Raw genomic sequence first — 13,671 nt, 5'->3', positions numbered from 1 at the left:
CTATTGCAGCTTGCTTGCCTAAAGCTCATTCTTTTAATATTTTTGAAGGATTCAATGTTGTCTAACCAGACTGTGAAAGTAGTTGCTATTTTGTTGTTATGATTATGATTATTATTATTCTTATAACCATTTGTAATTTGAATTCATGGTAACATTACTCCATTCACAATGTGATGAACGTGAGCATTTGTCCAGTGGAATACTGTATTTTATAACAAGGAGGTCCATAGTGTTGTGTGACACAAGGGAAACATGTGGCCATCAGGCCTCTTGCCTGCAGCTCAGTCTTACTGATCCTTACTGTCCTTTTTATGCCCAATGCTGATCTCTGTTTGCAAAGACTGGTACACAGAGATGGCTATGGGGATTAGTAAACATGTCTCTCAAACAGGACATTTCTAGTATATTTGAAATACACTGCGCAAAAAAATAAAGGGAACACTAAGATAGCATATCTTAGATCTCAATGAACTAATCGTATGAAATACTTTCTTCTTTACATAATTGAATGTGCTGCCAACAAAATCACACAAAAATGATCAATGGAAATCAAATGTATCAACCCATGGAGGTCTGGAAATGGAGTCACAATCAAAATCAAAGTGGAAAACCACACTACAGGCTGATCCAACTTTGATGTAATGTCCTTAAAACAAGTCAAAATGAGGCTCAGTAGTGTGTGTGACCTCCAGGTGCCCGTAACACCTCCCTACAATGCCTGGTCATGCTCCTGTTCAGGTGGCGGATGGTCTCCTGAGGGATGTCCTCCCAGACCTGGACTAAAGCATCCGCCAACTCCTGGACAGTCTGTGGTGCAACGTGGCAATGTTGGTGGATGGAGCGAGACATGATGTCCCAGATGTGCTCAGTCAGATTCAGGTCTGGGGAATGGGCAGGCCAGTCCATAGCATCAATGCAATCCTCTTGCAGCAACTCCTGACACACTCCAGCCACATGAGGTCTAGTATTGTCTTGCATTAGGAGGAACCAAGGGCCAACCACACCAGCATATGGTCTCACATGGGGTCTGAGGATCTCATCTCTGTACCTAATTGCAGTTAGGCTACCTCTGGCAAGCATATGGAGGGCTGTGTGGCCCCCCAAAGAAATGCCACTCCACACCATTACTGACCCACTGTCAAACTTGTCATGCTGGAGGATATTGCAGGCAGCAGAACGTTCTCCACGGCATCTACTGACTCTGTCACATCTGTCACATGTGCTCAGTGTGAACCTGCTTTCATCTGTGAAGAGCACAGGGCGCCAGTGGCGAATTTGCCAAACTTGGTGTTCTCTGGCAAATGCCAAATGTCCTGCACAGTGTTGGGCTTTAAGCACAACCCCCACCTGTGGATGTCGGGCCCTCATACCACCCTCATGGAGTCAGTTTCTGACCATTTGAGTGGACACATGCACATTTGTGGCCTGCTGGGGGTCATTCTGCAAGGCTCTGGCAGTGCTCCTCCTTGCACAAAGGCAGAGGTAGTGGTCCTGCTGCTGGGTTGTTGCCCTCCTACGGCCTCCTCCACATCCCCTGATGTACTGGCCTGTCTCCTGGTAGTGCCTCCATGCTCTGTACACTACGTTGACAGACACAGCTAACCTACTTGCCAGAGCTTACATTGATGTGCCATCCTGGATGAGCTGCACTACCTGAGCCACTTGTGTGGGGTATACACTCCGTCTCATGCTACCACTAGAGTGAAAGCACCTCCAGCATTCAAAAGTGACCAAAACATCAGCCAGGAATCATAGGAACTGAGAAGTGGTCTGTGGTCACCACCTGCAGAACCACTCCTTTATTGGGGGTGTCTTGCTAATTGCCTATCATTTCCACCTGTTGTCTGTTCCATTTGCACAACAGCATGTGAAATTGATTGTCAATCAGTGTTGCTTCCTGAGTGGACAGTGTGATTTCACAGAAGTGTCATTGACTTGGAGTTACATTGTGTTGTTTAAGTGTTCCCTTTATTTTTTTGAGCAGTATATGTTTGATTTTACATAATCCATCAGTATATACCTATGTAGCCTAATGGGACAACCCCTTTAAAGAGCTTTTCAGGACCATGGAGATAAAAAAAAAGATAAATTTAGTTCAGGGCTCAACAAATCCCAGGCGCCAGTTGCCGTTGAAACTTTCAGTCTGGCACCTAGGTGTTAGCCAGCAACAGATATATTGCCTCTGAATCAAGCACTGAGCTGCCTGTGCAGGGAGTGACGCTGCTCGTTGCTGCTTCTAGTAGTAGCTTGCAGTAGATCCTCCAACACTTCCCCTCATTGATAGACTCCTCTGCTGCCTCCTCTTACCCTGCATGTGAGGCTACAGTGTGGCCATAAAAGAACAGTAGCAGAGGGTGTGTGCCCTCCCAACATGCATGGAGATCTGGGGGAGGGGATCCACCATCAGAAGGCGAAAGAAACAGAAGCCAGCCACAGGAGGGTGCCCTGCACTGCTGCCACCGACCAGGTGTGTGTTGGGGCGCTGCTGTCATTTGGGGGGGATGACTATACACCCAGCCAGACATACTGCCCTGTCCTGCAGCCTGCTTTTACCCAGTTGGCACATGTTCTAACTATATCTACTACCATCTGCAGCCTCCGACCCTCTGTTGTACCTGCTTTCACCCTCACTCCTGCTGTCACCCTCCCTCCTGCTGCACCTGCTGCCCCCTTCCTTTTGCTGCACCTACTGTCACTCTCCCTCCTGCTACACCTTCATCTTCTTCCCTCTTGCTACACATCCTGTCACTGCTGTTGCCCTCCTGCCTGCTGCACCTTTTGTCACTGCTTTCATCCACCTTCCAAAAAGTGTGAAAAAGTTTAAATAAATAAATCACCTTTTGACATTTTTCAAATTGAAAAAAGTATATAAATAATAACTAGTTTCACATGCCTGATCCCACATGTTCAGTGGTGTAAACGCAAATAAATTCCAAAATACCAAAATTGCTGATTTTGATCATATCCCAGAAATATTTTATAAAAAGTGATCAAAAAGTCAATACTAGGCAAAAGTGGTACTGATAAAACTATAACTCTCTGCACAAAAACTGAAAAATTGTGGTGGTGTTTAAAAAAAAAAAATCCTGTCTCCCTAGAGGAAATTCAGTGAGGAAATTCTGACATGTGAACAAAGCCTTAGGCCAGGGTTCACATTTCGTAATTTCCGTCTGGAGATTTCGACTGCGGCCAGCGCTTGAACCGCACAGACATTCCTGTCCCCATAGATGGCAGTGTCTGCCAAGCGGAAATCGGCGACAACATTGAACAAGTTTAAAGGGGTTATCCAGGAAAAAACTTTTTTTTAATATATCAACTGACTCCAGAAAGTTAAATAGATTTGTAAATTACTTCTATTAAAACATCTTAATCTTTTCAGTACTTATGAGCTGCTGAAGTTGAGTTGTTGTTTTCTGTGTAAGTGCTCTCTGATGACACCTGTCTCGGAAACTGTCCAGAGTAGAAGCAAATCCCCACAGCTAACCTCTTCTACTCTGTGCAGTTCCTGAGACAAGCAGAGATGTCAGCAGAGGGCACTGTGCCAGACAGAAAAGAACAACTCAACTTCAGCAGCTGATAATTATTGGAAGGATTAAGATTTTTTAATAGAAGTAATTTACAAATCTGTTTATCTTTCTGTAGCCAGTTGATCTAAAAGAGAGTTTTTTTCTGGAATACCCCTTTAATGTTCTGGTGGAATATTTCAGGCAGATTTTCCGGTCAGAAACTCCACCTCAAAAATGCTGCAGTGTGCACTTTGCAGCAGAATCCCATTGCCAGCAATTGGACTCTGCTTCATCTGAATTTCTGAGTGGAATTTCAAAACAGAATTCCGTGCAGAAATTCTGTAGTGTGAACCCGGCCTAAGGGTATGTTCACATTGCGGAAATTCAGTGGATCAATTAACAGTGCTCTGTAATCTGCGCTTATGCACTGCTGGAGCACCGTCTTATTGTAAAATGAATTTCTCTGGCAGATTAAGCCAAAACATATTCAATCTTCCAGCAGAATCCAATACTCGTCGGAAGTTGCACATGGAACTTCTGATGTGTGAACTAAGTGGTGGAATCCAAATGAGGTCAATTGAATTTCCGTAGTCTGAACAAGCCCTTACCACTGTACCAGGTAGAACAAAACTTACAAAAATGTGCATGCAACAGTGCCACATAACATAACTAATTCAGAGATTGACAAATCTGCTTTAACCCCTTCAGGACGGAGCCCATTTTGGCCTTAAGGACCGGAGCGTTTTTTGCACATCTGACAACTGTCACTTTAAACATTAATAACTCTGGAATGCTTTTAGTTATCATTCTTATTCCGAGAATGTTTTTTCGTGACATATTCTACTTTAACATAGTGGTAAATTTTTGTCGATACTTGCATCCTTTCTTGGTGAAAAATCCGTAAATTTGATGAAGAATTAGAAAATTTAGCATTTTTCTAACTTTGAAGCTCTCTACCTGTAAGGAAAATGGATATTACGAATACATTTTTTTTTGGTTCACATATACAATATGTCTACTTTATGTTTGCATCATAAAATTGACGTGTTTTTACTTTTGGAAGACACCAGAGGGCTTCAACGGTCAGCAGCAATTTTCCGATTTTTCACAAAATTTTCAAACTCAGTATTTTTCAGGGACCAGTTCAGGTTTGAAGTGGATTTGAAGGGTCTTCATATTAGAAATACCCCATAAATGACCCCATTATAAAAACTACACCCCCCAAAGTATTCAAAATGACATTCAGTCAGCGTTTTAACCCTTTAGGTGTTTCACACGACTAGCAGCAAAGTGAAGGAGAAAATTCACAATCTTCATTTTTTACACTCACATGTTCTTGTAGACCCAATTTTTGAATTTTTACAAGGGGTAAAAGGACAAAATTTTTACTTGTATTTGTAGCCCAATTTCTCTCGAGTAAGCACATACCTCATATGTCTATGTAAAGTGTTCGGCGGGCGCAGTAGAGGGCTCAGAAGGGAAGGAGCGACAAGGGGATTTTGGAGAGTACGTTTTTCTGAAATGGTTTTTGGGGGGCATGTCGCATTTAGGAAGCCCCTATGGTGCCAGAACAGCAAAGAAAACACATGGCATACCATTTTGGAAACTAGACCCCTCGGGGAATGTAACATGGGATAAAGTGAACCTTAATACCCCACAGGTGTTTCACGACTTTTGCATATGTAAAAAAAAATATTTTTTTTTTACCTAAAATGCTTGTTTTCCCAAAAATTTTACATTTTTAAAAAGGGTAAAAGCAGAAAATACCCCCCAAAATTTGTAACACAATTTCTCCCGAGTATGGCGATACCCCATATGTGACCCTAAACTGTTGCCTTGAAATACGACAGGGCTCCAAAGTGAGAGCGCCATGCGCATTTGAGGCCTAAATTAGGGATTGCATAGGGGTGGACATAGGGGTATTCTACGCCAGTGATTCACAAACAGGGTGCCTCCAGCTGTTGCAAAACTCCCAGCATGCCTGGACAGTCAACGGCTGTCCGACAATACTGGGAGTTGTTTTGCAACAGCTGGAGGCTCCGTTCTGGAAACAGTGGCGTACCAGACGTTTTTCATTTTTATTGGGGAGGGGAGGGAGGCTGTGTAGGGGTATGTGTATATGTAGTGTTTTTTACTTTTTATTTTATTTTTTGTGTTAGTGTAGTGTTTTTAGGGTACAGTCGCACAGGCGGGGGTTCACAGTAGTTTCTCGCTGGCAATTTGAGCTGCAGCAGAAAGTTTGCGGCAGCTCAAATTTGCAGCCAGATACTTACTGTAATCCTCCGCCCATGTGAGTGTACCCTGTACGTTCACATTGGGGGGGGGAACATCCAGCTGTTGCATAACTACAACTCCCAGCATGCCCGTTGGCTGTCGGTGACTGCTGAGAGTTGCAGTTTTGCAACAACTGTAGGCACACTGGTTATGTATCACTGAGTTTGTGACCTAACTCAGTGTTTCACAACCAGTGTGCCTCCAGCTGTTGCAAAACTACAACTCCCAGCATGTACGGTGCATGGTGTACGGTGACTGCTGAGAGTTGTAGTTTGCAACAGCTGGAGGCACACCGGTCGTGAAACACTGAGTTAGGTAAAAAAAAAACTCTTTCACAACCAGTGTGCCTTCAGCTGTTGCAAAACTACAACTCTCAGCAGTCACCGACAGCCAACGGGCATGCTGGGAGTTGTAGTTATGCAACCAGCAGATGCACCACTACAACTCCCAGCATGCACTTTAGCTGTTTGTGCAAGCTGGGAGTTGTAGTTATACAACAGCTGAAGGTACACTTTTCCATAGAAAGAATGTGCCTCCAGCTGTTGCAAAACCATAAGTCCCAGCATGTCCATAAGGGAATGCTTGGAGTTGTGGTGGTCTGCCTCCTGCTGTTGCATAACTACAGCTCCCAGCATGCCCTTTTTGCATGCTGGGAGCTGTTGCTAAGCAACAGCAGGAGGCTGTCACTCACCTCCAACGATCCAGACGCTGCAGGTCAGTCCCGCCGCCGCAGCTGCTCCTGGGGCCCCGATCCCAACAGGGGCACCGGGGATCGGGGTCCCCAGCACCCGGGGTGCACGTCCCGCACCCGCTCACGTCCTCCAGAAGAGGGGCGGAGCGGGTGCGGGAGTGACACCCGCAGCAGGCGCCCTGATTGGTCGGCCGGTAATCCGGCCGACGAATCAGGGCGATCGTGAGGTGGCACCAGTGCCACCTCACCCCTGCAGGCTCTGGCTGTTCGGGGCCGTCAGAGACGGCCCCGAACAGCCAGTAATTCCGGGTCATCGGGTGACTGGAGACCCGATTGACCCGGAATCGCCGCAGATCGCTGGACTGAATTGTCCAGCAATCTGCGGCGATCGCCGACATGGGGGGGCATAATGACCCCCCTGGGCGATATGCCGGGATGCCTGCTGAACGATTTCAGCAGGCATCCGGCTCCGGTCCCCAACCGGCTAGCGGTGGGGGCCGGAATTCCCACGGGCGTATGGATACGCCCTCGGTCCTTAAGGACTCGGGATGCAGGGCGTATCCATACGCCCTATGTCCTGAAGAGGTTAAAGGGATACTCCAGTGAAAACCTTTTTTCTTTTAAATCAACTGGTGGCAGAAAGTTAAACATATTTGTAAATTACTTCTATTAAAAAATCTTAATCCTTCCTGTACTTATTAGCTGCTGAATACTACAGAGGAAATTATTTTCTTTTTGGAATGCTCTCTGATGACATCACGAGCACAGTTCTCTCTGCTGACGTTATTATAATTATAATAACTCTTTTTATGTTATTGTTGTCCTTAGTGGGATTTGAACCCAAGTCCCCAGGATTGCAATGCAGCAGTGCTAACCACTGAGCCACCATGCTGCCCTTAGCATACATCTGCTATGCATCTGCTATGCATGGTTGCTAAAATGGACAGAGATGTCAGCAGAGAGCACAGTGCTCGGGATGTCATCAGTGTTCCAAAAAGAAAGGAATTTCCTCTGTAGCATTCAGCAGCTAATAAGTACTGGAAGGATTAAGATTTTTTAATAGAAGCAATTTACAAATATGTTTATTTTTTTTTTTTTTGAACACCAGCAGGATGTTTAATTTTTTGTACTGTGAGCTGTAGTTTTATTGGTACCACTATAGCATAGTATTGACATTTTGATAACTTTTTATGAAAAAAAGAATTTGATAATAAATCAGATATTTTGGCATTTTGGATTTATTTATTTTTTGCATTTACACCATTCACCATGCAGGATCAGGAATGTCATAATAGTTTGGACAAATATGTTTATTTACCTTTTTAAATTTGGATAATGGGAAAAGGGGTTGATTTGAATTTTTGCATTTTTTGAAATTTTCTTTTACTAAGGTTGACAGCAGTGACAGGAGGTGCAGCAATAGGTCAGAGGCTGTTGGTGCACATGCATAACTGCTGGTCCATTCACACAGGAGATTTGGGTCCCCGTTCTTGAGATTGTGGTGGGCAGATTGTGGTGGGCTCCCAGCAGTCACCCCTCCCTGCAAACAGCTATAATCACCTATCTTGAGGATAGGGAATAACTTGTAATCATGGGACAGCCCTTTTAGGATTTGGCAAAGCTACAGGGAGAGATTTATCCAAAAGGAAAGTGGCTGAGTTTCCTATAGCAACCAATCAGATCACTTCTTTAATTTTTCAGAGGCCTTTTGAAAAATAAAAAAGCTATTTTACTCTGGACAGGTTTGGATAAATCCCCCCCCCCATAGCAGTGTGCACGGTGCAGCAGAATCTTATTGAAGACAATAGGAGTCTGCTCCACTGGAATTTCAAAGTGTAATTTCTCTGTTTGGAAATTGCATATTGTTAATAGTCCCTTAAGGTAAATGCATGTGTGGTGGCAATACAAGATTGTATCATATGTGGCGGCAATAGTAGATTTTGTGCAAGCAAAATGGGCTGTGGAATAGAGAATCAATGTGTGGACCAGATTTTGTACATCTTAGTCTCATGCTGTGGACTTGTTCAGTGCAAACATTTGCATGTGGTACGAAGGTTTCCATTCACAGCTGCAAATGTCATCATTTTCAGTATGGCATGGGTAAAACTAAGTTCTGATTAATGTGGTAAAAACTAGGGTATTGGGGGGGGGGGGGGGGGGGTTGGACCTACAGCTTATTTGCTGCATCATGTGCTTCTATGCTTTCATGTTTGGGTCTTCTACATAGTAAATGGGCATTTCCCAAATACTTCATAATGTTGCCTTTCTTGTTAAGGCATGAAGCAAATAATACTGAGTTTTTCTTGCATAAATGAGCCTTATAAAACAATGAATTGTTGACAGTGGGGTAGGATAGAAAGTTATCAGTGTGTGAGCAGAGCAGGGCACAGTTCTCTCAGTTTCTAGCAGCAGCCTCTGATGCAGCTTCTGACAATGACATAATCCTGCAGTACCTCACCACTACCCAGATACATGCACATGAGGTAGTTTTGGATCTGTTCTATTAGTTTATCTGGCATCCTGTGTAATGTATAGATTAGTTTTTTTTCTTACACATTTTGCTTATAACACTTAATTGGATACCTGATTTATTTATAGCTCAGAACATATATAAAACATATTTAATACCAATACTTCTCTTGTGTTGCAAATATAGATACCTATGGGTGCTATACAAGGGGCAGATGACCGATATACACATTTGATTTAGCTAATTACTACCTTTTCCTTTTCAGGCCCTATTCCCATTATGTCTTCTTCATGTGTATTTTTCGGTTTACTGTCCATTTCAGAGTGTAAAAAGATGGTAATAGGTCTATAAAGATGGCAGACATAGGGGCTATTTTAGGCCCCTAGATTTCATAGCATGCAAAATGACACCCTGCGATCTTGTTGGATGAGAAATTATTATCGACCTGGGCATCTAAGGAATTTAACAACCAGAACTAGAGTGTTGTGAAATTTGAACTGAAAGTATACATGTGTACTAAAGATGGAAATAGTTAGACCTTTTTTGTTTTTTGCAAGTAAACATTTTTTAGGGTGCAATTAAGTTTATTTTAAAATTTTGATTTGCACAGAATAGACTTTTGTGGCACACCATTAAATGGGAACTCCGGCCCTAAGACATCTTAGGCCCCACTCATAGACTTGCATTGCGGGGGCAGGGCGTGACATCACACAGGGGCGGAGTCGTGCCGTCACAATACTCTGGCCCCATAGTTGTGACGCTGCAAACTCGGAGGCTGCAGCGCTTTTTGCAACTCCCAGAGGTGGATGCTGCATGCGAGATAGCCCAGAGTACCCCTTTAACAATAACCTGCTGATATCTATCCTTTAGCCAACTGCAAATCCACTGAATAATGTGGGAAATTAGTCCAATTTTCAATAATTTATCAATCAGCTCTTTATGGCAAACTGTATCAAACGTTTTGCTGAAGTCCGGATAGGTGATATCTACAGTGCAACGTTCATCCAGCACTTTTTTAACATAGTCAAAGAAATTTGTCAAATTATTTTGACATGATCTGCCCACCATAAAGCCATGCTGGTTTGAGTCCGTTGGGTTTTTGCTTTTTATCAGCAGTTATCATCTTTTTATAGAAGAGTTTCCATCACTTTTACCACAATGGAGGTCAAGCTAACTGGTCTGTAGTTACAAAATTGGCCAGTCTCCAGTCACCCGGAACATCTTCTGTTAGAGGGAATTGGTTATACAAATCAATCAAGAGGGCAGCAATCACAGATATGAGTTATTTAAGATCTCTGGGGTAGATGTCATCTGGACCCGTTGCCATATTTTACCTGGGCAAGTTAAATATGCATTAGCATCTGAAAACACTGCAGCAGAACCCTAGCAACTAGAGGTAAACTGAACAGTATCCACCTTATACCCATCAATATAGGTATTTTCCCCATTACTTATTTTTATAATGCTACAGTAAATGTACAGTGAAGCTACTCATTCGTATTCGCACGTGCAGGATCTGGGTAGCAAAATCAGCTGCAGAAAATATACAGGAGATACTGTATGTGTGAACATACTCTTAATTTACCTTTTACGGGTAGGGTCACTTGTAGCATAAACACAGTGGCCCTCATTTACTAAGAGTGGAGTGTCGGTTTGTGTTTCTTTTTTGTGTTTCCAACCTTTTTTTCACTTGGTATTTACTAATCTGTCACACTTTTACCGATATTTTTAGTCACAGGGAAAAATTCTGTCGCACGGTAAAATCTGTTTCATCCATAAGGCTAAGTTTCTACTTGCTTTTTTTTTTTTGGGAGGGGGGGGGGGGGAACAGCAAGACAAACGACGTGGGTTTTAACTTTGGCATTTTTGCCGGAGGTTTTTATTCTTTAGCGATCCGAAAAAGTGATGGAGATACATTTTTTTAATAAAATTTCGTAGGGTACCATTAAAAAACTAAAATAAAAAAGATACAGTAGTGAAGGAAAAAATTGTATCTAACGAAATGTATCTTTAGTACCTGTGTTAAGGATGGATCGAGTGGGGGCTTTCAAATGTGATTGACCGGGCTGCTATATACTTTGCCAAGTGTCGACACCAAAAGATATACACCATACAGTATATGTTGGTATACACTCTTAAGTTAAGGAAAGATCACAGCGGATGTCACTCCTGACACCTGCTGTGATCCTCCTGTATAATGTATAGATGCGGCCAGCCACTCTTCTTTGGTCCCCTGCACTGACGTATATACTGTATTCACATATTCATATTTCCCACAGAGAGTTGTGATTGGCTGGAACCATCTGGCCAATCACAGCTCTCTGGGGGAAGTATGAATAGGTGTATATATATGTCAGTGCAGGGGACCATAGAAGAGCGGCTGGCCGCATCTATACATTATACAGGAGTATCGCAACGGGCAATCTGTCAACTAGTACAGGTACTACTACTCCCATCATGGAACAGTGTTTTCCATTCTGGAAATAGTAGTACTACCTAAAAAATTTAGAAAAAATAGTGAAAAACACTCACACACTACATTTTTATTATTGTCGGCTACATTTTTATTGCCCTACCTGCACACATAAATTGATCCCTGTTTAAAAATTTATAAAAATTTCGTTATTAAAAAGATACATTTCGTTAAATACAATGTTTTCCATTACTACTGTATCTTTTTATTTTCATTTGTTTAATCATACCCTACGATATTTTAATTAAAAAAATTATCTCCAACACTTTTTTGGATCGCTAAAGTAAAAAAAAAAAGACTTGCTAAAGCTAAAAATTTAAGAATCTAAGAATCGCTTCAAAAAAGGAGGCAGGCAAAGGAGCAAACAGCAAGAGAATTTACTCCACTTTCTGAAACTTTATACATGCTTTAAAGTGTCAGGTTTTCTTCCCAGAAAATTCACATGATTTCCGGAGTGATTTTCAGAAAAGACGAGTGATTTTGGATGAAATGTAGGGAACACGCCCCTTTTCCCAAAAACAACGCCCATTTTGTAGTTTTTTTGTAGTTGATTCAGATTCTGTCGGGTTTTTTTCTGTCGCACATTCTGTCGCAGACAGAATTTAGGCACAAAACCCGACAAAAAGAGTCGGAATCCTGTAAGTAAATGAGGGCCAGTGTTGTTCACACTTAGCAAAATATGTTGCACAGCGTGAAATCCGCTGCATATTCTCCTATAAGCAGCCAAATAGGGCTACCTGGCAGCAGCCCTGTGTGCAATGAAGTTTTGAGGTGGGCCCGCGCGTCATCCCTGCCTCTAAACCTCACTGGACACACAGGACTGCGGCAGTTAGCGTTGTGTGTCAGAACATAGAAGAATACACAACGTATTTCCCTCTGTGCAGCGGATCTTGTGCAGCGTTAAATACACTTCGTATATGCTGTGTGTGACCCTATCCTAACTAGTGTTGCAGTGACTGTTTATTTGGTTTGTGCAGTGAACATTTAAATTCAGTTTTATTCTCCACTTATTTCCTTATTGTATTTATTATCTGGCATTATTTAATAAAATATGAGGTTGGATGATTTAAAGCTCATTTTATTTTCCTTTACAGACTTAATGACATCCTGTGCCTTGCTGACTCAACAACGCTTTCAGATGTCACACTTGATGGCAACCCTATAGTTCAAGAGTCATGGTACAGACAAACCATTCTAGGTCATATGCTGCAGCTACGACAGCTGGATATGAAGAGAATTACGGTAAGGGCAAAAATACAAATAATAGATTCTGTCAGAACAAAAAGTTAAATGATTACTCCAATGACAAGTAAAAATAACTTCCAGCCACACCACCTGAGAGCTGGAGAGCTGCCGAGACAAGATTTTTAGTATATATCATTGGGTGACAGTGTTAAACTATGTTTTTGCAGCAGAGGATACCAGTATTCCATTTCTAGCCTTATAATTCAAACTATTTGGATACATTGGGGGACATTTATCAAGGTATTTAGAGCCTCTTTTTTTTTTTGCTTACAATGTGCACACAAAAAGTCGCACATGCACCTAAGCGCTTTTTTTTAAATCTCATTTTTATAAAATACATTTTTAACAAAGAAAACAGGGACAGGGAAATATGACATAAGAGCATACATCGCAATACAGTGAGAGAGAGAGTACATTCTGTAAGTGTACTGAGTGCATGCAGGCCAACATGTTAATTTATCAATTACAAGCATGAAATATTACACAAAGTCATGATGCATTGGGTTCAAAGTCGTTCCTAAGAAGGGTTATAACAAATAAAATAAGAGAGAGGAGAAAAGTGTAAAGTAAGATCGGGTTCATTGGGGTGGAGGAGGAGAGAAAAATGGGGGAGGGATCGGGGAGGGGGAGTAGAAGTAAGGAGGGTAAACCCAACGATTTACAATCCAGACAATATAGAAGAAATTATCAGTACTTGCGCAAAGTGCAGAGGAATATACATGTAATGAAATAATAAAGCATGTCGTGAGAGGCCCCATAGGCTAGTTATCAAACATTCAAGTATGTACAGTCATGGCCGTAAATGTTGGCACCCCTGACATTTTTCAAGAAAATGAAGTATTTCTCACAGAAAAGGATTGCAGTAACACATGTTTTGCTATACACATGTTTATTCCCTTTGTGTGTATTGGAACTAAACCAAAAAAAGCTAATTGGACATAGTGTCACACCAAACTCCAAAAATTGGCTGGACAAAATTATTGGAACCCTTAACTTAATATTTGGTTGCACA

General features: G+C 42.2%; 1 protein-coding gene across 2 annotated transcripts in view; it reads left to right on the top strand.

Moving 5' to 3' along the window:
* The window catches only part of LRRC49 (leucine rich repeat containing 49), a 188,266-nt gene that overhangs the window by 80,976 nt on the left and 93,619 nt on the right, over positions 1–13,671 (top strand). For both annotated transcript variants that reach the window (XR_008892515.1, XM_056572477.1), the window contains exon 10: positions 12,509–12,656. Coding sequence is in view for 1 of the 2 variants with exons in the window: in XM_056572477.1 (XP_056428452.1) it covers positions 12,509–12,656 (148 nt within the window). In the remaining variant the exon portion in view is untranslated. The remainder of the gene's footprint in view (positions 1–12,508; positions 12,657–13,671) is intronic.

This window comes from Hyla sarda, chromosome 4 (assembly GCF_029499605.1).
Source record: "Hyla sarda isolate aHylSar1 chromosome 4, aHylSar1.hap1, whole genome shotgun sequence".
NCBI lineage: Eukaryota > Metazoa > Chordata > Amphibia > Anura > Hylidae > Hyla > Hyla sarda.
The sequence above is the reverse complement of the archived record's forward strand: the minus strand, read 5'-3'. Positions and strand labels throughout refer to the sequence as shown.